General features: G+C 43.7%; 2 protein-coding genes across 4 annotated transcripts in view; one reads left to right on the forward strand and one right to left on the reverse strand.

The window, feature by feature from the left end:
- Positions 1-23,128, reverse strand: part of FREM3 (FRAS1 related extracellular matrix 3) — a 142,823-nt gene that overhangs the window by 13,529 nt on the left and 106,166 nt on the right. The window contains exons 16-24 of one of the 3 annotated variants that reach the window (XM_084627540.1): positions 12,040-12,371; positions 9,427-9,619; positions 8,433-8,537; positions 8,061-8,188; positions 7,109-7,243; positions 5,364-5,490; positions 4,118-4,305; positions 3,886-4,032; positions 2,616-2,880 (exon numbers count right to left, since the gene is read on the reverse strand). In XM_084627540.1, the coding sequence (XP_084483666.1) occupies positions 2,616-2,880; positions 3,886-4,032; positions 4,118-4,305; positions 5,364-5,490; positions 7,109-7,243; positions 8,061-8,188; positions 8,433-8,537; positions 9,427-9,619; positions 12,040-12,371 (1,620 nt within the window). Of the gene's footprint in view, positions 1-38; positions 2,881-3,885; positions 4,033-4,117; positions 4,306-5,363; positions 5,491-7,108; positions 7,244-8,060; positions 8,189-8,432; positions 8,538-9,426; positions 9,620-12,039; positions 12,372-23,128 lie in introns of those variants that run through there. The other 2 variants (XM_084627539.1, XM_084627541.1) reach the window with 2 other exon arrangements.
- LOC311520026 (uncharacterized protein) lies at positions 14,572-19,671 on the forward strand. Its single transcript, XM_084627216.1, has 2 exons — positions 14,572-16,631; positions 17,787-19,671. Exons 1-2 carry the CDS (start codon positions 14,791-14,793, stop codon positions 19,300-19,302), a joined length of 3,357 nt encoding a protein of 1,118 aa, XP_084483342.1. The 5' UTR covers positions 14,572-14,790; the 3' UTR covers positions 19,303-19,671.

Raw genomic sequence — 23,128 nt, forward strand, 5'->3', positions numbered from 1 at the left:
GTGAACTGGTTTTAGAGTTGTGTAACTTCAAACTCTTGTGGATATTCCCTCTCCCCCCCTTTTGTGATTGACATTTGTGTGGTAATTGGAGTGACTGCTTACTCCAGTCAAGAGTGCTAAACAGACATGTAAGTGTGGTCCATCAACTTTTGTAGGCCTCTAGGGTTTTTTTTCTGACCTGCTACTTATTTACAGACCTCAAACAGCATCTGTTGGTGAACTACTCAACAAAAAGTGATGGAAGTATAACTACAGTGTTCTGCTTTGCCCTAACACATTGGAATCTATGAAGGATATCCAGATTTGCCACGAATCTGTGGATTAGGCCAAAATAGCTCATCTCGCAAGCCAGAGTGAGTGTGGAAGTAAAATTACTTTGTTGAATCTCTGTACTCCACTGAAATTAATAGTATGACAACAGCCTTAGCTAGGAGCATTTGTATAGGCGGCTTTCAGTAAGTCAAGACCCAGTCAAGTTAGAACTACATGGTTAAGAAAAAAACAAGCGACTATCATTTTGTCTGATGTAAAAGAAAAGCAACTGAGTTCAGTGTTCTGGCCCAGCTCATGGCTTTCTCACACTTCTGTAATGTTGACTGAGTAACTTTGCAGGATGGGCACAATCATGTAGCGAGGAAATCGATATGCTGTCCCTGGTGTTTCTGAATGTGAGACTTTAATTCAGTGCATTTTCTGGAGGACTGGCAAACTAACTCTACAAAACCAGAAAAATCTCACTTTGTGCAAGGATGCTCATTTGCACAAAGTTTTCTAAGATTAAGCCCTTTCTTAAATACCACAAAGATGGATGTGGTATTTGAGAATTTGGAACAGAGCAAAATAGATCTCTACAAAATCAACTTGTTTAATACTGTACAGCAACACGGCATCAGGGTTGGTTCACAATTTAGTGTTCCTTCCATTTCACTACTTGCAGATGGTGAATTTTTGTTTTAGCACACAAGTGTACAATATAATGCTGCTTTTGCATTTACTACTTGAGTTCTGCCTCTACTTTCCAAAAGCATAAAAAGACGTAAGAGGAGCCCCGGAAATGTTGTACCATAATTAACCTCTACAAATATTGTTTCCCTTTGAATACTGTAACAGGAGTGGTTGTATATGGCTTTTAAGTACATTTATAATCTAGCGCCCTGGCGAAACTGAAATTGGCAGCTAAGAGCACCACTGTGTTTACATCAAACAAAAGCCTGAAATTGTTTTGTTTCTGCTTTCAGCAAGGCCAAGAAGTTTATATATCATCATAAATGTAAATTTTTACAGTATACCTTTGTGAACTGGAGAGCAGAGCACATAACTTACCGGATGGATTTCTTAGCTGCAACTGCAAACTTTATGCTATGGATTTTTGTGATTATTCTGTACTTACTAATTGAGCTACAAATTGCTGCTTGTTTTCTATGTGACTAAATAATGCATCCTGAGGTCCTTTTTCAGCCAAAGATAGGAAACTAACTTTTTTTGAGGACAGACATTTCCCAGAGTACCATTGCCTCAAGTCCTGATTGATTAAATCCTACATAATTTTCACTCAGCTTAATTACACAGATTTGACAGTGATTTTCATTGGAGTTATTTACTAGGTGCTGACAGCCAAGAGGCAGAATTCCCACATCCTCCTCCTTGACCCATGACTGTTCATGTAGGAGCTTATAATTTGCTTGTTAAATTCAAGTGATTACAGTAGTCTTTAGTAGTAATCAAGGACATTCTAAAATAGTTATGGAGTAGCATGTTACGTATTCTTTCATTACTCTGAGAGTAATGTTTATAGCCTTTACTTATCTGTTAGTTTACAGAACTTTACCATTCCCTTAAATTACTATTTTTCAAGGGGGTCAGGGAATGGTCTTTGTTCTACATTGGTGTAGCCAACAGGTACTAAGTTCTTCTTTGATAATCACAGCCGCTAGGTGTCCAATAATTCTGATCTTCCCACAGGTCTGACTAGCAGATTTGATTGGCACTGAATATCCCTACTAAGATCTGAGAGGAGAATTTATTGATTTTCTTCCTCAGAGATTTATGTAATTTTCACTATACATACTGCTGTTTTCACAAAAATAAATCTATACTGTAGCAACTAAACATCAGGTTTACAGAGTGGCTATAAAGGCAGAGTTAGAGCTGTACCTACACTGGTTCAAAAAACCCCCAGGGTCCTCTCTTGTTCCTGGAAAACGGATTTGAACTCTAAATCAATCATTCACGCCTGAACCTGGTTTTAGTACTAACACATGACCCAACCAATTACGTATCTGTGCAAAGTCGTCAGCCAGACACTTAACTGCAAAAGCAAATTCAGGCAAATGACATCTTAGAAGGACAGAGAACTGGGCTTTGAGAAGCCCCCTACACTTCAGAACAGTCACTACTGCTGTTAGGGGTGGTCATAGTTGCACTGCTGCTGGAGTATGTGACAGATGGCTTCCTCTTCCTATCAGAGGACTGTCCCCTTTGCTTTAACAGAAATACAATGACTACCAGAGTGCCAATCAGAAGCAGCAGCCCGCCTGCTCCTCCCACAACAGGTATTATGCTGTTTTCAGAGTCTCTACCAGTGATTTCCAATACTGGTCTTTGATACGGCTCACCTGCCAGGAACTGATCATTCTGGGTGATTTTACTGGAATGGTAGAGGACTATATGCTGAATGTTTGTGCCCCTGTTTTTATTTGTTCCTATGTCTTGTGTGAGGGCAGGGCCATCAGGATTGGCTCTCCGACTGCGCTTCGGGGTCCTGGTGCTGCTGAGTGCCTCATGATGCTCTAGGCTTCTCTTGCCCATGCCTCGGTTAGCATTCTCTCTTGCCCTAACCATGTAAATTGTATGAATGTACCACTCTCGTCCTGCTGCTACCTTTGAACAAAACAAAAAAACTCTTTACTATACATTGAAATCACAAGGAGATGATAAAAAACAGTAACTTGCAACATCTGTGCCTAGACAGCTGTGCACAGCTTTCAAGTAAAAGTACTTTTTCCATTTGCTAGTACCCTCAAACCAGGTTCTTCAAATTGTGCTTCTCTATAAAAGCATCTTTAGGTTAATCTTGGCCCATCCCCATTAGTAACACCATTGGCTCTAGTTTTTGCTCCCAGTCACAAAGCCATGCAATCTCATTGTTTTCAGCAGTTCGCATCGAGATAGCTCACACTTAGGGCTTGGCTACAGTATGCCACAGTGCAGACTGGAGCAGCGTGACTTGTCGAGCACCCCAAAATACTGTGCTGTAACTGCCTTGTGTGGACATTGTACTAACAGAAACTAAGTAACTTTGAGGTCAGTCTTCTTTCCAACAGGACCATGTTAATGTGAACCAGGCACCAGCATCCACCCAGGGCAGTTACGGCACAACATTCTGGTGTGCTTGGGAATTCACCCTCCCCATTGTCTACAGTGTGGCAGAGCACACACAATGCTGATACACAAGAAGAAAAAAAATCTAGTTCCCTCTTTTACCTGTGCTGAATCTACAGAACTAGCAGTAGTAAAAAGCAGTACAAATGACAATAAATACATGCAGGGAGCTGATCTGTTGAGTCAGAAGATCTCATGCTTTTCAAGGTAGAAAGCCATTTAAAGAAAGTGTAGCTAATTCACACAAGCAAAATACTGAAAAGCGCTGGTGAGGAGGGAGAGTTCACCTATCACATCCCTAGAAGCTCAGCAGCTGCTTGAGATAGGTTTATGGTTTTCATGGGGTGTTTTTTGTTTTTTTGGGTGACTCTTCTGGCTGGTTTCCAGATCACAGGTGAGCATGATAGAGTAAAAAGAACCAAAGTAGCCCATGATGATAAAATGGAGATAATATCCTTTTCCCATGAGTAGCTTTTTGTATAACATAAATACCAGAGAACTTACCTGGAACAGAGGAGAGGATGACAGACTGAAACCATCAGAACCAGGCTGCTTTACTAAAGGAAAAGCATCTGCATGATCAATAGCTAATTTAGCATGAAACTTCACATTTCCAAACACTTCTGCCTGAGTGTCAGGTTGAGCTTTATCCTGGGGGAGTGAATAAAACATTGCCAGATTACTATTTTCAAGCTTTATTTCTAAATTACTCTATGTGAACTAACCATTTACATACCAGGATCTTGAATCTGTACAATAGGCTAGGTGAGTCAGCCAGGCACCCATATTCCTTATTATCCGGACTGTATTTGGGCACATATCCATCAGCCCCAGTGCACAGGAACACCTTCTCAATGTTGCAGATGAAAGAGTCTCCTAAGTTCTGAACAGGGTCCACCATCACTAGGCCATAAATTTCAGACCCTAATAAAGCAAATTAAACACTTGGTAACCACACAGGAAGTAATTAATTTCACGTTGTACAAACAATGGTACGTAATAATAAAACCAATGCAATGAGACCCATGGCTGTGTAGTCAGGAAATGATCATGTTAAGGTCTCAATTGCCTGTAGTTGTATATAGTACCTTTATTACTGATTTAACACTGGCAACTAATCTGCAGTAGTTAGTGCATTGTAAGCAGTGTTTCCTGAGTAAGCAGGCTTTTTTCTTCTTCTCACTAGGGGGCAACCCATAGCCACGTAAAAAGGTATCCAACATGATAGCTATTATGCTCAAGTAACAAACTACTGATCTATGAAGTGTTGGTGTAGTCAGGTCCATTCCAGGATATTAGAGAGACAAGAAGGGTGAGGTAATATCTTGGATTGGACCAACTTCTGTTGGTGAGAGAGACAAGCTTTTGAGTTTACACAGAGCTGGTCCAATCCAAGATATTACCTTCCCCGCCCTGTCTCTCTAACCTACTGATCTAGCAGACTATCTAGGTTTCATAAGGAGGTCTTGTGTTGGAGACCAGTTACGCACATAATGAATTGTGCTGTAATATTGGCATAATTGAACTTTATTATGAATCCCTGAAGCACATCCAGAACTCCAGTCAGTGCACAACGTGAAAACACGTAACGTGTGCTCAAGTCTTTGCCTTGGCTTCCTACTTCTGGTTGCAATTCATTGTGATGGTGATTGTTATGGGTGAGGCTCCCAGTTACTTGAGAGAGTGAGCTCTACTTTTCTGGTGGTAGGATCTTCCCAATTAAGTGGCCCTATCTGTCTTGAATTTGCTCACACCAGAGCTACAGTCTAACAACATTCAGGGCAAGAATAATTTATTTTGTTTAGCCTTTGATAAACATTTAGAAATCCCACAAGCACCACACAGGTGCCTCTGTAATAGGTGCTATAGAAATGAGTAAAAGAAACATTCAATTATTGTTCAAAGTAGAGCTATTTCCGTGTCCATAACAGATTAGCAGTATGTAGTACAATGGGATGCGGGCTACTAAAAGATGTGCTTACCTTCAGCAAACGCCACATCCATTCCTTCCCCAAATCCCATGGAGCCATTGGATATCCAGAGCTCCTTCTTGGACAGCAGGAACATTTGTGTATTGAGACTGAACTCAGCCGCTACTGGGTCACTGACCTGTGGCAAAAAAAAAAGCTCTGAAATCTAGCTACAGTTTTACAAATGTCAGTGCTTACTGCAGATTCTGTGATGTTCAGCTAATCAGATCACTCAGTACTCTGTACATCTCAAATCCGAACGTAAAATTAATACATGCAGGGTTGCTGTACAGGATAAAATGGGATAAAATCATCATTTAAGAGCTCTATGAGCTCTGGCACTGGTCCCATGAATGATAATGTGTCATGAAGAAGATCTGTGAAGCTTGAAAACCTCTCTCTTTCAGCCTGTGTTCCTCTAGGGTGCACCTTGCCCCCACTCCTTCCTTCTGGGGCTGTCTACCACCCCGCTTGCCCTATGCCTATCAAGTTTCCCACCGGTTGAACCAGATGGGGTGGCATCAACTCTAGGAGTCAGACCATGACCAGTGAAGCTGGATTGATCACACCAACTCATTTCACATACGCCAAACACTCAGTAATGACTTTTGGTCATATTCAAACTAACAACCTAAGCTCCAAGTGCCACAACCCAATCCCCTGAGTTATGTTCTTCCATGTATTAAATTACTTTTAATTCAGGAAAAAAGTCAAACCCTACTGCTATAACCTTAAGATTGCATATTTGCATAGGTCTGAAAATAATTCAAAATTATTCACACAGCAACCCTAACCCCTTCCTTACCACATAAATCATGGTACAAAGTGTTAACTTGCTCTATGTACCTCTATATGGCTGAGTAATGACTACGCTACTGTGGAAGGCATATTTTTTAGTTTCTTGACCTTGTCTGCTTACAACCATAATGCTGATTTAGTACATTTTTTTCATATAATTAATTACCATGTAATAAATAAGAGTCCTATTTACACTGACACAGATTTTTCAGGACTGGGTGCCTAAAATTGCACCTGTGTTAGGGGCCTAATTTTTAAAAAGATGAGCACTGTGCAACTCCCACTGAAATCAGTAGGTGCTGTTGGGTGTGTAGCATTTTATAAAATCATGCATTAATTTAGGTGCCTTTACAAGCCTAAATTCTGGATATTTGAAAATTACAGCCACACTGCAGTTTAGTGGGAAGATGTGCTCAGTTTTGCAATCCTCTTGCTTAACTGCTACCTAGATGCTCCTTCTATCCACCGAAAGGGAGAATCTGCTACACATAAGACATCCTATAACACAACAGAGGTAATTCACGGGACACTATGTTCATTCAGACCATTTAATTACTTTCATAAGCACAGGAATATTCTGATTTAAATAGGCACATGTCCATGACAAATCTGAACGAAGTGTCAAGTGTACAGGCCTGATTTTCCACTCCATTATAGCCAGGGTCTCAGCATTAAAAGAAGTGGGGCTCTAGTGCTACCTGTTATGAACACAAATGATCTTATTTTCAGTCTGCTCAATTTTTAACATCCACGAACAGCTCTCATAAACATGGTGTAAAAAATATGAAGTAGTTGAGCCACAGGCTATAATAAATTGTGAAGGAAGGAAATGAAAAATATTAGTTTAATTGTCATGGCACAGCGTGAGATACACCAGACAAACACAGCTCTACAGCAATTTGAATGCATGAAGACAAGTACGGCATTTAAACAGTTAACCTTCAATAAAAATGCTGTACCTGTTGGAACCTGATATCCACTTCGAAGGTGATTGGTTCCCACGGGTTACAGGTGATAGGAAGGGTATATTCCTGGTTGGGTGCAGCAGTACATGGGATACATTTTACAGTGTAAGTGCCAGAATAGTCTCGTACCTAGCAAAAAAAATCCACAACATTAGAAAACGAACATTGCTCCATAGTCTCTGAACAACCAGTGCTTCAGTTCAAAATACAGGGCACTGCCACTACCTTTATTGTAATCCTTCAGTCTAAACAGCATGTCTATTCAAAGGCATAGGTCTTCTATCTGTTACCTTCCTACTTAACAGTGTCATATGTACACAAGGACACCCAATTGTAAATACTTTTCTCAGGGAAGCAAGACAGTTCAATCGATAGGAGTCAGAACTGGGAGCCACGAGACCGGAGTTCTAGTCTGAGCTGTGTATGTTGAACCTGCATATCAAAAGAGCTATTATATAATTTCTCCTTTTCCATAATTTTCCTGTCTTAGCCATTCCAACCCTAGGCCCCAAACCTCCATTGTAATCCACACGGTCCGCCTGCACAGATTACAATGTAGAGTCAGGGCCATGACTGTACCTATTTACTTACATGACTCCCACGACTGTCGCGTCAGATTTCTCTGGCAATGACTCCCTTTGGACAAGTCACTTAAATTCTGTCTTATCTTGGGCAAATCATTTACTCTTCTTCCCCCCATCCGTATACTGGGGATAATAATATCTATACACCACGCCAGGGAGTTGTGATCATTCATTATATAAAAGTAAAGCAGCTGGAAGCTGGCAAGCATTAAATGATCGTCGTTGTTATATCCTTGATCAAATCTATGTGAACAGACTCGGATTGATTTTGTAGAACCCACGGCAGGACAGCTTTCACCAGACCAGAAGTCAATTCTGCCTACTGCAACCTCCCCAAATCCCCACTCTGAATGGGAACTCACAGCAAAGTCTGAGCTAAAGCTCCACTGCTGCACGGGCTGGTGGAAGGTTGGCTCACTTCGTAACAGGCTCAGTGTGAAGGTGAGGTCGGGGTGGTCAGCAGACAGCACCATCAATGACAGAGAAGTACCTGTAGAAGCGAAGGGTGAGTTATATCCTGGAAGGCATCAGCATCAATCAGCACACAATGACAGCCGACACAAAGGAATCTCCGCCATCCCTGAGAAGAATGGTTTCAATTTCCTTTCCCCCCCATCTGTTGAAACACGGTCTTTGTTATAAAACACCTCCCTTCCATCGGGAACAGACGGTGCTCCAGATGGCTGTCATGTCTCCTGGAGATACTAGTCCAGGAGAAGAGACTAAGTACTTACTTGGGTGAGACATTACAAGCTGTCCTCGGAACCAAATCTGAGTCCTGAAATTCACCACCAATCGCCCTTCATCATTGATTCGCATGCTGGTTGGGTAGAGGGAACCTAGACGGAAAAAAGCTATCGTGTCTACCTAGAATGGTTTTCAGTTTGCTTTTTGAAAGAAAGGCTCTTTGTTAGTGTCAGTATTTGGGGAAATGAAATAGGTTGCTAAGTTCTGGCACTCTCTGGGTGATCTAAACCCTCCTGCATTATAGAACCTTACTGTGACTGATATTCAGACTAACTGACTTTAATAGAACTAAGGGTCTGCTCCACTGGGACAGATTAAGAGTTACACTGATATAAATCAGGGTAGCTCAGCTGCAGTAAAGCTTCTACAGGTACTTCTCTGTCATCAATGGTGATGTCTGCTGACCACCCTGACCTCACCTTCACACTGAGTCTGTTATGAAGTAAATGGAATTACACTAGTGTAAAACAAGTACCAGTGGGAGTAGAATAAGGTCCACTGAGTTTGTCTTCAAGCTTTAACACAAAGGCTTCTGGCTCAATTTCCAGTAGGATCGCTCTTTTGCTGGCACTCAAACATTTCCATTAACACAGGGGCTTGTCCATTGTTTTGTAAACCTACGTCCATCTAGCACTCTGGGGGTTTACCCTCCTAAAAATGTGTTATCTACCCTCTGTTATCTATTTCTAAAATGGGGCTGTCTATTGTTTTTACTCATTCTGTGGTAGATTTAAAGGGCTATATGTTTGGGGAAAACTTTTAAAATATCTAATTCAACAACATATGGAATTAAAAACAAACAACCTTATTCTTTGGGTATTTTAATAGTGGGAATTGGCCTTGATGCTGCTTTTTGTGTGATTCTCAAGGCCAGGAGGAGTCTTGATTTAATCACACAAACTGCCGTATGCTTCCCCCAGGAAGGAAGGGGGCCATGATGAGACGAGTCTAAAAATAAGAAGGAAAGCAGCAAGAACTGACCTTGGAGCTCTGATTCCGGTGGGCTGCCTATGCCATCTTTCCAAAGGATGGCGGTATCATATACAAAGGTGAGTCTCAGTTCCGACTGCAAGTCAAAGTGCTGCCAGCCACCAACGGCAGCAGGAGAGTGAAAGATGTAGGAGACATAGAGGGGCACCCGCAGCGTGACATAGGATTGCACCAGATTTAATACCTGAAAACCATTGGGGCAGAAGGTTACTGCACTTCTGTCTAATAATGAGAAGTTAGTTGCCAAACTTTCATTCTAGCTTTCATTGTAATTTGTCAACCATAAGAAAACACCTAATTCACTTTTATATCTTCAATTAGTCAAATGTATGAAAATGTCTCTTCTTTTTTGCCATTTGCATTGCTTACATTTCAGACCCTCCACACATTTTACTCAATGTGTTTACAAACCTACTTTCTGCCTTTGGGAGTGACTTCCAGTGCACGTCAACGGAAGAGAGTTATGGCATAGGCTGAAGCACATCAGCTTGGGCTGCAGCTCTGGCATTGACCTAAGAGTTGTTCCAAACACTACAGTCGTTCTGGGATATACAGACATATCCATTATGGAATAGATACTCGCAAGCTCACCTTCACGAGTGAACTCTGGTACACTTCAGCCCAAAATTCTGGAAATGAAACTAAGCTCTGGAAATACACTAAGCTCTTCCTTATTCAAAGCACCTTTTCAAACTGAACACAGCTGATGTCCTTTCAGAATTAGCAATAGCCAAGTTTTGTTGCTTTTTGTTTTTTCTTTCAGAATTGATTACAAGTTGCATGGTGTTAGAGATGGGCTGCACCAAAAGCCAGATTTGACAACCACATACTTTTGAGGCATTGAAAAACAGAACGTGGATCGAAAACCCAATTTTGAAAATGGCACGTGTCTTTATAGTATATTGAACCAAAATTCCAGACTGGAGTCTCTCCTCTGTTTTATCCATGATGGGGTTGGAGTGGGAGAGTCTATACATACACATTTTGGCTCTAGTCCCCCAAGCTCTAGTCCCATTGGACTTCTCATTAAGGTGGCTGATTATAATGGAACTCGGTTATATCAAGGCCTTTTCTAAACCACCTCTGGGTGCAGCTGCTGGCATGTCTGGCCTTTGCTGGACATTCTAGTAATTCATACATAATGAAGTCTGGGATCATGGTTGGTTATTCTCAGGAAAGTGGATGTCTGTGTGTGTTTTTTAATTTCCAGCATCCAGGCCTCTGGCGATGTTCTGTCACCTGTCTGGCAGCACTACCAAAGTGCAGTCATTGCTAAAATGACTGAGCACTGTGAATCTGTCCATAATTAGAACTCCCACTTTAAGAACTGATGAAGGGGTTTCTTTTCTTTCCATAGTCTAAAAGTGCACACAAGAGAGTTATGAGGCTTCTGACAATACGTTATGTATATATTGTCAAGAGGGCCAAATTCTGCCTTTGTTTGCACCAATGTAGCAAATAAAGATAATCTGGTTGATATTGTGTGCGTGAGCACACTTGGAAAAAGAAATATTTTGGGTTAACAAAAAAAGCGGAAGTCTACAGGCACATTCACACCCGGGTTAGGAGCAGCAGCCAACAGGAATCACACACACACAAGGTGTGTATGTGTAAAACCCGCACTGAAAAATTAATCATGGCAGCATGCAGAGGTACAGTGCTCCAGCTAGTAATAAAATAAATAAATAATAATACCACTTAGCTCTTGTATTGTTTTTCATCAGTAGATCTCAAAGTGCTTTTTAATGTATTTAAAACAGTGGGGGAAAGAAAATAAACAGCACAGACACTCTTATAAAGGAGCAGTTGTTTTAAAACCAGATCTTGTCTCACTTCCTAGTTGGGTTAATTGTCATGGTTTACTAATTAACACAGAGCACTGTTTTATTTAAGCCAGGAAAGAGTAGCTTTCTATTGGAAGTCAGAGAGGAGTGAGGTGGCTCTTCTACTTTTCATCTCTATTTCCTCCTTACACTACTTCAGACAAAATCTAGAAAGGGGATTTGTGGTTATGCAAATAATCACTCTGGCTATACTGGGCTAAATCTGCCAGTCCAACTGAGCTTCTCTCAGTACAGTATGGGTGGAAGGAATATAAAGGCAGCCAGAAATCAGAAGGATGCAAGGTGAGCTGGCCACACTCCCTACACCTGGTGCCAGGATATGCTATTATCCAGCTGGATGCCAGCCTGCAATTTCCAACCGATTGGTGCAAAGCAGCCAGACTGGGAGTCAGGATCTGGCCCACTGTCTCTTCCCAGTGCTTTTCAGCATAATTTCAGCAGAAATTGAGGGCACTCAGCCCCTCGCTGGATTAGTCATTAGAGAGGAGACTAATTTAATGAGTGGAGCAACTGATGGAGAAGCTATTTATCAACAAATGAAATACAGGAAACTGAATGGGTTCTGGGGACTTCTGAATGTCTCTAAATTGTTCTAAAGGAATTGCGCCCAGGACAGCTGAACCTTTCTTGTGAGAATCTGTATCAAGTGATCTGTATAGCAGCTAACACTTTTCTTATAAAATAAAGAAGTGTTTCTTGCTTGGACTTGGTTCTTCAACATTTCTGTCTCTTGTGCAAGTGCTTCCGCAGTGACACATACCTGGCCATCGGTGCCAACGGAGCCACCGCAGTCAGTCAGCAGTTCAGACACAGCATAGTAGCTGTTGAACTCCCAGAGGCAGGCCTCCAGGTTGAGGTTACGGTAAAAACGCAAGGTCTTAGTAGATCGCAGAGAGTTGCTGTACTGGTAGGGTGACGTTTCCCCAATCACTTCAGGGTTCTTGGTTTCATCTGTAACAAAACCATGTTTGGTCTGGAGCTCATTATAATCCAGAAGGTTGGAGCACTTGTGGTTGCCCACACGAGTGCCATCAGGGCTAAGAGTCAGCTCGAAGTTGGATAACGGATGAGTTGAGATGACAGGCAGCATTCCTGAAACACAATGCACACAGTCCATTTAGCATTCTCAGCTGACGAGACTGACTGGTCACATGTTCTAAGCATTTTGCAAATGTACTGACAATTCTGACATCATAAATGGGGTAGGGAAAACTTCACCCTTCTGCTACATGGGAACATTCTGAGGCTATAAGGCCATATGTACACTTCTGTACATTTGTGAGTTTGGAGACAGTATGAACGTCACGGATTCACCATGTTGTTCCAGAAGGACTTCCACTATGGCTTATGAGTATGTGAAGTATGCTATGTATATTAGCTGTGTTTGTTTCAGGTGATTTTTTTTTTTTGGTGGCTCACTATGTCTTGTGTAACAACGACCCTAAGTACAAAATCCATTGCGGAAAGCAAACTTTACATTTCAGAAAAATTTGGCTTCGGCTGTTAAAGGGTTAAATGCAGATGTCCCTGCAACTGCCTAGATGCCTAATCCCTGTCGCTGTAGCCGTATAGCAATAATACAGAGAACTGCATGGAAACCTTGTTCATAGTAGAAAACTGAAACGTTGCTGACCAAAGTTTTTTCAGCAATGCTTCAACCATGTACTGGTACTGAAAAGGTTTTAGGCCTGAATGTATCTTTTGAATAGTTTCAGTGAGTATTACCGAGACTCAAATATGCTTTCTACGATGGTATTGGAAATGATTTTGTCTCGCGAAGGCTAACACCTACACTATCGTGGAAAACCATGTTCAGCAATGGCTCAGTTTCCTAACAAAAACCAGTCTAGATAAAGTGCCCCTTGAACAAATGAAAGCAATTTCCATGGCAAACCTCTGTTCTGAAAACATAAGAGGCAAAGGCCTTGCCTCTACTTTGAGCCATGCTACTAATAACTGTTGTCATAAATATAAAGGGAAGGGTAAACCCCTTTGAAATCCCTCCTGGCCAGGGGAAAGCTCCTCTCACCTGTAAAGGGTTAAGAAGCTAAAGGTAACCTCGCTGGCACCTGACCAAAATGACCAATGAGGAGACAAGATACTTTCAAAAGCTGGGAGGAGGGAGAGAAACAAAGGGTCTGTGTCTGTCTGTATGCTGCGCTTGCCAGGGACAGAACAGGAATGGAGTCTTAGAACTTTTAGTAAGTAATCTAGCTAGGTATGTGTTAGATTATGATTTCTTTAAATGGCTGAGAAAAGAATTGTGCTGAATAGAATAACTATTTCTGTCTGTGTATCTTTTTTGTAACTTAAGGTTTTGCCTAGAGGGGTTCTCTATGTTTTTGAATCTAATTACCCTGTAAGATATATACCATCCTGATTTTACAGGGGGGATTTCTTTATTTCTATTTACTTCTATTTTTTATTAAAAGTCTTCTTGTAAAACACTGAATGCTTTTTCATTGTTCTCAGATCCAAGGGTTTGGGTCTGTGGTCACCTATGCAAATTGGTGAGGCTTTTTATCCAACATTTCCCAGGAAAGGGGGGGTGCAAGTGTTGGGAGGATTGTTCATTGTTCTTAAGATCCAAGGGTCTGGGTCTGTAGTCACCTAGACAAATTGGTGAGGCTTTTTACCAAACCTTGTCCAGGAAGTGGGGTGCAAGGTTTTGGGAAGTATTTTGGGGGGAAGGACGCGTCCAAACAGCTCTTCCCCAGTAACCAGTATTAGTTTGGTGGTGGTAGCGGCCATTCCAAGGATAACGGGGGTAATATTTTGTACCTTGGGGAAGTTTTGACCTAAGCTGGTAAAGATAAGCTTAGGAGGTTTTTCATGCAGGTCCCCACATCTGTACCCTAGAGTTCAGAGTGGGGGAGGAACCTTGACATGGTGGCACAGTGGTGGGATTAACCTGAAATCATTTTGAGATCCAGTTGAGATTTTTTGAACTAAAAATACAGATTTTAAAAAGGAATTTTTAGGAAGTCCAGAAGGCAGCTTTGAAACTGAAAGCAGCTTGGTTTCTCTCTGCTTTGTGGCCAAGCAGAGACAAAAGGGGATTATCTTGTGAATTGCAGGTTTTCTTTGCCTGGAGGCAGGGTACTTAACTCCTGCAGGGAAATTCACAGTCTTCCAACCCAGAGGTTTTTTTTTTTTTTCTTTTCTTCCTAAAAGTAAATAGGGGGTGTGTGCTCTACCCATTTGCCTGGAGACAAAAGTGGCAGGGTTTTTTTTAGGATTTTGATTTTTTTTTTTGTTTTACAAGGAGCGCAGGTTTGAAAAGAAATTTTTTTCTTCTTTGGGCTGGGTAAGCAGGTTTCCAAGTAGTTGGAGGTTTTTTGCTTTAATTTGGGCCCAGAGCAGAGACAAGGGAATTGTCTTTTTCTGTAGGCTGACAATCACTATCAGAGAATAGGTATTCTATTCCAGCACAGCAAAATTTTACAGCCAAGTTTTGTTTGTTTATTTCTAAACCTCGGGTGTAAAGTTAGTTAAAAACAGAGAGGTTAGAATGGCCAAATCCTCAGCTCGACTACAGCTGGAATTAGCCAAATTTCAGGCTGAGGAAAAACAAAGGGAACATGAAAGACAGATAGAACTCATGCGGCTGAAGGAGGAGGAGAAGGAAAAAGAGAGGAAGCATGTGGAAGAGATGGAGAGGATAAAGGCCCAGCAGAATATACCAACAAACCCTAGCAATCCTTCTCCAGGTACCACTTCCCATCCCAGAAAGTTCCCCACCTACAAGGCAGGTGATGATACTGAGGCCTTCTTAGAAAACTTCGAAAGGGCCTGCCTTGGGTACAACATCTCTACTGACCAATACATGGTAGAGCTGAGGCCGCAGCTCAGTGGACCCTTAGCTGAGGTGGCAGCTGAAATGCCTAAAGAACACATGAACAAGTATGAACTGTTTAAATCCAAGGCGAGAGTCAGAATGGGGATAACACCCGAGCAGTCTCGTCGCAGGTTCAGAGCCCTAAGGTGGAAACCAGACATGTCATTTACCCGACATGCCTACCACATTGTAAAACATTGGGATGCCTGGATATCAGGAGCAAGTGTTGAATCTCCAGTAAATTTGCCCTTCCTAATGCAAATGGAACAATTCTTAGAGGGTGTTCCTGAGGAAATAGAAAGATACATCCTAGATGGGAAACCCAAAACTGTAATTGAGGCAGGAGAGATTGGAGCCAGATGGGTGGAGGTGGCAGAGAAGAAGAAAACTGGTCGCAGTTGGAGCGGAGACCAGAAGGGACCACCCCAGACCACACCCTATTACCGGGGGCCGCCCAAAGCCCCACCTACCTCCCAAAGAACCCTCCAGACCCCTTATCGTCCCACCACCCCGTTCTCCAGCAACCCTCCTCGCCCCAGTGACCCGTCAGCTGGACGATGTTTTAAGTGTAACGAGCTGGGGCATGTAAAGGCCAACTGCCCCAAGAACCCCAACAGATTACAGTTCATTGCACCGGAATCACACCAGAGGTCCACAGGCCCAGATACCTCCCAGATACCCTTGGAGCGGAGGGAAACTGTGAGTGTGGGTGGGAAGAAGGTCACCGCGTGGAGGGACACCGGAGCACAAGTGTCAGCTATCCATGCTTCCTTAGTGGACCCCAATTTAATCAACCCAGAGATCCAAGTGACGATTCAACCCTTCAAGTCCAACTCTTTCAATTTGCCTACAGCCAAGTTGCCTGTCCAGTACAAGGGCTGGTCAGGAACGTGGACTTTTGCAGTCTATGATGATTATCCCATCCCCATGCTGTTGGGGGAAGACTTGGCCAATCATGTGAAGCAGGCCAAGAGGGTGGGAATGGTCACCCGCAACCAGGCTAAACAAGCCGTGAGGCCTAGCTCTGTTCCGGAAACTTCTATCAGGACCCAGTCAGGGGTGATGGACCTGGACCCCAGGCCAATGTCTGCAACAGCAGTAGTGGATCCAGTCCCAGAGACCCAGACGGAACCAGTCCCAGAACCGGAACCAGCCGAACAACCAACACCAGACCCCGTGTCAGCACTGAATCCAGTACTTGCAACCTCAACACCAGAGGGCCCCACCGAACCTGAACTGGCAGCAGCCGATAACCCTACACAAGAGGCTCAGCCGGAGCCTGAATCCCAACATAGTGCACCAGCGGAGAGCGGTTCACAGTCAACAGAAACAGCTCCATCCCCTATATCGCTTCCAGAGGGACCAAGCCTAGGTCCACAATCCCATGAGGAACTGATGTCTCCAGCATCAAGGGAACAGTTCCAGACCGAACAGGAAGCAGATGAAAGCCTCCAGAGAGCTTGGACGGCGGCACGGAGCAACCCACCGCCTCTCAGCTCTTCTAATCGATCCAGGTTTGTTGTAGAAAGAGGACTTTTATACAAGAAAACTCTTTCTGGGGGACACCAGGAAGACTGGCATCCTCAGAGACAGTTGGTAGTTCCAACTAAATACCGGGCCAAGCTCTTGAGCTTAGCCCATGATCACCCTAGTGGCCATGCTGGGGTGAACAGGACCAAAGACCGTTTGGGGGGGTCATTCCACTGGGAGGGAATGGGCAAGGATGTTTCTACCTATGTCCAGTCTTGTGAGGTGTGCCAAAGAGTGGGAAAACCCCAAGACCAGGTCAAAGCTCCTCTCCAGCCACTCCCCATCATTGAAGTTCCATTTCAGCGAGTAGCTGTGGATATTCTGGGTCCTTTTCCGAAAAAGACACCCAGAGGAAAGCAGTACATACTGACTTTCATGGATTTTGCCACCCGATGGCCGGAAGCAGTAGCTCTAAGCAACCCCAGGGCTAAAAGTGTGTGCCAGGCACTAGCAGACATTTTTGCCAGGGTAGGTTGGCCCTCCGACATCCTCACAGATGCAGGGACTAATTTCCTGGCAGGAACTATGAAAAACCTTTGGGAAGCTCATGGGGTAAATCACTTGGTTGCCACTCCTTACCATCATCAAACAAATGGCATGGTGGAGAAGTTTAATGGAACTTTGGGGGCCATGATACGTAAATTCGTAAATGAGCACTCCAATGATTGGGACCTAGTATTGCAGCAGTTGCTCTTTGCCTACAGAGCTGTACCACATCCCAGTTTAGGGTTTTCCCCATTTGAACTTGTATATGGCCGTGAGGTTAAGGGGCCATTGCAGTTGGTGAAGCAGCAATGGGAGGGATTTACACCTTCTCCAGGAACTAACATTCTGGACTTTGTAACCAACCTACAAAACACCCTCCGAACCTCTTTAGCCCTTGCTAGAGAAAACTTACAGGATGCTCAAAAAGAGCAAAAAGCCTGGTATGATAAACATGCCAGAGAGCGTTCCTTCAAAGTAGGAGACCAGGTCATGGTCTTAAAGGTGCTCCAGGCCCATAAAATGGAAGCATCGTGGGAAGGGCCATTCGTGGTCCAGGAGCGCCTGGGAGCTGTTAATTATCTCATAGCATTCCCCACCTCCAACCGAAAGCCTAAAGTGTATCATATTAATTCTCTAAAGCCCTTTTATTCCAGAGAATTAAAGGTTTGTCAGTTTACAGCCCAGGGAGGAGACGACGCTGAGTGGCCTGAAGGTGTCTACTACGAAGGGAAATGTGCTGGTGGTGTGGAAGAGGTGAACCTCTCCATGACCCTTGGGCGTATGCAGCGACAGCAGATCCAGGAGCTGTGCACTAGCTACGCGCCAACGTTCTCAGCCACCCCAGGACTGACTGAACGGGCATACCACTCCATTGACACAGGTAATGCTCACCCAATTAGGGTCCAACCTTACCGGGTGTCTCCTCAAGCTAAAACTGCTATAGAACGGGAGATCCAGGATATGTTACAGATGGGTGTAATCCGCCCCTCTGAAAGTGCATGGGCATCTCCAGTGGTTCTAGTTCCCAAACCAGATGGGGAAATACGTTTTTGCGTGGACTACCGTAAGCTAAATGCTGTAACTCGCCCAGACAACTATCCCATGCCACGCACAGATGAACTATTAGAGAAACTGGGAAGGGCCCAGTTCATCTCTACCTTGGACTTAACCAAGGGGTACTGGCAGGTACCGCTAGATGAATCTGCCAAGGAAAGGTCAGCCTTCATCACACATCTCGGGCTGTATGAATTTAATGTACTCCCTTTCGGGCTGCGAAATGCACCCGCCACTTTCCAAAGACTTGTAGATGGTCTCCTAGCGGGATTAGGAGAATATGCAGTCGCCTACCTTGACGATGTGGCCATATTTTCGGATTCCTGGGCAGACCACCTGGAACATCTACAAAAAGTCCTTGAGCGCATAAGGGAGGCAGGACTAACTGTTAAGGCTAAGAAGTGTCAAATAGGCCTAAACAGAGTGACTTACCTTGGACACCAGGTGGGTCAAGGAACTATCAGCCCCCTACAGGCCAAAGTGGATGCTATCCAAAAGTGGCCTGTCCCAAAGTCAAAGAAACAGGTTCAATCCTTCTTAGGCTTGGCCGGTTATTACAGACGATTTGTACCGCACTACAGCCAAATCGCTGCCCCACTGACAGACCTAACCAAAAAGAAACAGCCAAATGCTGTTCAGTGGACCGGAAAGTGTCAGAAGGCCTTTAACAAGCTTAAAGCGACACTCATGTCTGACCCTGTACTAAGGGCCCCAGACTTTGACAAACCGTTCCTAGTAACCACAGATACATCCGAGCGTGGTGTGGGGGCAGTTTTAATGCAGAAAGGACCTGATCAAGAATTCCACCCTGTAGTGTTTCTCAGCAAAAAACTGTCTGAGAGGGAAAGCAACTGGTCAGTCACTGAAAAAGAATGTTATGCCATTGTCTACGCTCTGGAAAAGCTACGCCCATATGTTTGGGGACGGCGTTTCCACCTGCAAACCGACCATGCTGCACTAAAGTGGCTTCACACTGTCAAAGAAACTAACAAAAAACTTCTTCGGTGGAGTTTAGCTCTCCAAGATTTTGATTTCGACATCCAACACATCTCAGGAGCTTCTAACAAAGTGGCTGATGCACTCTCCCGTGAAAGTTTCCCAGAATCAACTGGTTAAAATCGTCCTTGAGATGTGGAAAATATTGTTAGTCTTTATGTACTTGGTAGTATATTTAGAGATGCATGTGTCTTATTAACTCTGTTTTCCTAGAGCTCCAGGAAGAAATCCCAGCCAGTGTTTCACCCTAGCTGAGATTTGGGGGGCGTGTCATAAATATAAAGGGAAGGGTAAACCCCTTTGAAATCCCTCCTGGCCAGGGGAAAGCTCCTCTCACCTGTAAAGGGTTAAGAAGCTAAAGGTAACCTCGCTGGCACCTGACCAAAATGACCAATGAGGAGACAAGATACTTTCAAAAGCTGGGAGGAGGGAGAGAAACAAAGGGTCTGTGTCTGTCTGTATGCTGCGCTTGCCAGGGACAGAACAGGAATGGAGTCTTAGAACTTTTAGTAAGTAATCTAGCTAGGTATGTTTTAAATTATGATTTCTTTAAATGGCTGAGAAAAGAATTGTGCTGAATAGAATAACTATTTCTGTCTGTGTATCTTTTTTGTAACTTAAGGTTTTGCCTAGAGGGGTTCTCTATGTTTTTGAATCTAATTACCCTGTAAGATATATACCATCCTGATTTTACAGGGGGGATTTCTTTATTTCTATTTACTTCTATTTTTTATTAAAAGTCTTCTTGTAAAACACTGAATGCTTTTTCATTGTTCTCAGATCCAAGGGTTTGGGTCTGTGGTCACCTATGCAAATTGGTGAGGCTTTTTATCCAACATTTCCCAGGAAAGGTGGGGTGCAAGTGTTGGGAGGATTGTTCATTGTTCTTAAGATCCAAGGGTCTGGGTCTGTAGTCACCTAGACAAATTGGTGAGGCTTTTTACCAAACCTTGTCCAGGAAGTGGGGTGCAAGGTTTTGGGAAGTATTTTGGGGGGAAGGACGCGTCCAAACAGCTCTTCCCCAGTAACCAGTATTAGTTTGGTGGTGGTAGCGGCCATTCCAAGGATAACGGGGGTAATATTTTGTACCTTGGGGAAGTTTTGACCTAAGCTGGTAAAGATAAGCTTAGGAGGTTTTTCATGCAGGTCCCCACATCTGTACCCTAGAGTTCAGAGTGGGGGAGGAACCTTGACAACTGTGTTACAAAACATTTAACACACATGGTTCTACTAGACCTACATAACAACTCCCTTGTTCGAAGATGGCTGTCAACCACATTTTTCCAATCATTCCAACCAGGCAGTTGCTAGCAGAATTCTAACACACTGGTTTTTAGACCCATGCTAGCCCAAACTGCAGCAGCTACCTTCTACAAACAGTCTATAGCAGTGTTTTTCAAACCGAGGGTCGCACCCCAATACTGGCATGGCATGTAAGGCACTGGGTCGCCTTGCTCTGGTCGGCACTGCCGACCGGGACATTAAAAGTCCCATCAGTGGTGCTGTCCAGCTAAGGCAGACTAGTCCCTACCTGTTCTGATACTGCATTGCACCCTGGAAGTGGCCAGCAGCAGGTCCGGCTCCTAGGCTGGGGGGAGGAGGCAGCAGCATGGGGCTCCGTGCACTACCCTGGCCCCAAGCACTGGCTCTACACTCCCATTGGTCAGAAACCAGCCAATGGGAGTTTGGGGGTGTGCCTGCGGGTGAGAGTCCCACTGGCTGCTGGGAGCTGCGGGCGGCCATGCAAATGTAAACAAACGGTCCGGCTGCCCGCCAGTGGATTACCCTGACAGGCCACAGGTTGCCCACCACTGGTCTATAGCATGGTTTCTAAACATGAAGTTGATTCTCCTCTCACTTTGCTTTAAGCCAGGAATAACTCTGTTGAGGTCAGTGGAGTTACACCAGTGTAAATGAGAGGAGGACCCAGCCTACTGTGAGTATGTTTACACTGCAATAAAACACCTGTGGCTGGCCCGAGTCAGTGGCCTTGGGCTTTGGCTGCAGGGTTATAAAATGGCAGTGCAGATGCCCAGCCTGAGCCCGAATGTCCACATTGCAATTTTATAGCCCTGCAGCCTGTGCTGCATGAGCCTGAGTCAGTTGACACAGGCCAGTTGCAGGTATTTTATTGCTGTGTAGACACAGCCTGTGTGTAACAAGATTTTTGTAATAGTTTCTGGTTCAGCTGCAAAGCACGTGATAACATACTAGGCTGTAATAGGGTTTGAAAACAGATTTAAACGAAGTATGTTCCATACTGTGGATAGGACCTAATCATAGAATCATAGATTTTAAGGTCAGAAGGGATCATTATGATCATCTAGTCTGACCTCCTGCACAATGCAGGCCACAGAATCTTACCCACCCACTCCTGGAACAAACCCCTAACTTATGTCTGAACTACTGAAGTCCTCAAATCATGGTTTAAAGACTTCAAGGTGCAGAGAATCCTCCAGCAAGTGACCCGTGCCCCACGCTGCAGAGGAAAGTGAAAAACCCCCAGGACCTCTGCCAATCTGCCCTGGAGGAAAATTCTTTCCCGACCCCAAATATGGCGATCAGCTAAACCCTGAGCATGAGGGCAAGACTCACCAACCAGTCACCTAGAATTCTCTGCAGTAACTCAGATCCCACCCCATCTAACATCCCATCAAGGCCATTGGGCATATCTACCGCTAATAGTCAAAAGATAATTAATTGCCAAAATTAAGCTATCCCATCATATCATCTCCTCCACAAACTTATCAAGTTTAGTCTTGAAGCCAGATATTTCTTTTGCCCCCACTGCTTCCCTTGGAAGGCTGTTCCAGAACTTCACTCCTCTGATGGTTAGAAACCTTCGTCTACTTTCAAGTCTAAACTTCCTGATGGCCAGTTTATATCCATTTGTTCTTGTGTCCACATTGGTATTGAGCTTAAATAATTCTTCTCTCTCCGTGGTATTTATCCCTCTGATATATTTATAGAGAGTAATCATATCTCCTCTCAGCCTTCTTTTGCTTAGGCTAAACAAGCCAAGCTCATTGAGTCTCCTTTCATAAGACAGGTTTTCCATTCCTCGGATCGTCCTAGTAGCCCTTCTCTGTACCTGCTCCAGTTTGAATTCATCCTTCTTAAACATGGGAGACCAGAACGGCACACAATATTCCAGATGAGGTCTCACCAATGCCTTGTATAACGGTACTAACACCTCCTTATCTCTACTGGAAATACCTCGCCCTGATGCATCCCAAGACCACATTAGCTTTTTTCACGACCATATCACATTGGCGGCTTATAGTCATCCTGTGATCAACCAATACTCCGAGGTCCTTCTCCTCCTCTGTTACTTCCAAGTGATGTGTCCCCAGTTTATAACAGAAATTCTTGTTATTAATCCCTAAATGCATGACCTTGCACTTTTTGCTATTAAATTTCATCCTATTACTATTACTCCAGTTTACAAGGTCATCCAGATCTTCCTGTATGATATCCCAGTCCTTCTCTGTATTGGCAATACCTCCCAGCTTTGTGTCATCCGCAAACTTTATTAGTACATTCCCGCTTTTTGTGCCAAGGCCAGTAATAAAAAGATTAAATAAGATGGTCCCAAAACCGATCCTTTAGGAACTCCACTAGTAACCTCCTTTCAGCCTGACAGTTCACCTTTCAGTGTGACTCGCTGTAGTCTCCCCTTTAACCGCTTCCTTATCCACCTTTCAGTTGTCATATTGATCCCCATCTTTTCCAATTTAGCTAATAATTCTCCATGTGGAACCGTATCAAATGCCGTACTGAAATCGAGGTAAATTAGATCCACTGCGTTCCCTTTGTCTAAAAAATGTATCACCATACGAGAAAACCTCTCTAACCAAGAGCCTACAGTGCTGTTTCTTTCAAGAAAAATCCCTCTTTGCCAGAATTAATGCTAAAGTTTGCTCTAAGGTGGACACATGGCTCATGA

This window comes from Lepidochelys olivacea (assembly GCF_965140295.1).
Source record: "Lepidochelys olivacea isolate rLepOli2 genome assembly, chromosome: 4".
NCBI lineage: Eukaryota > Metazoa > Chordata > Testudines > Cheloniidae > Lepidochelys > Lepidochelys olivacea.

Bases quoted from the DNA above. Each gene is read 5' to 3' on its own strand.
- LOC311520026 (XM_084627216.1), top strand. From the start codon at position 14,791: ATGGCCAAATCCTCAGCTCGACTACAGCTGGAATTAGCCAAATTTCAG. The intron at 16,632-17,786 runs GTTTGTTGTAGA...CTTTTATTCCAG, and splicing joins AGCTCTTCTAATCGATCCAG to AGAATTAAAGGTTTGTCAGT.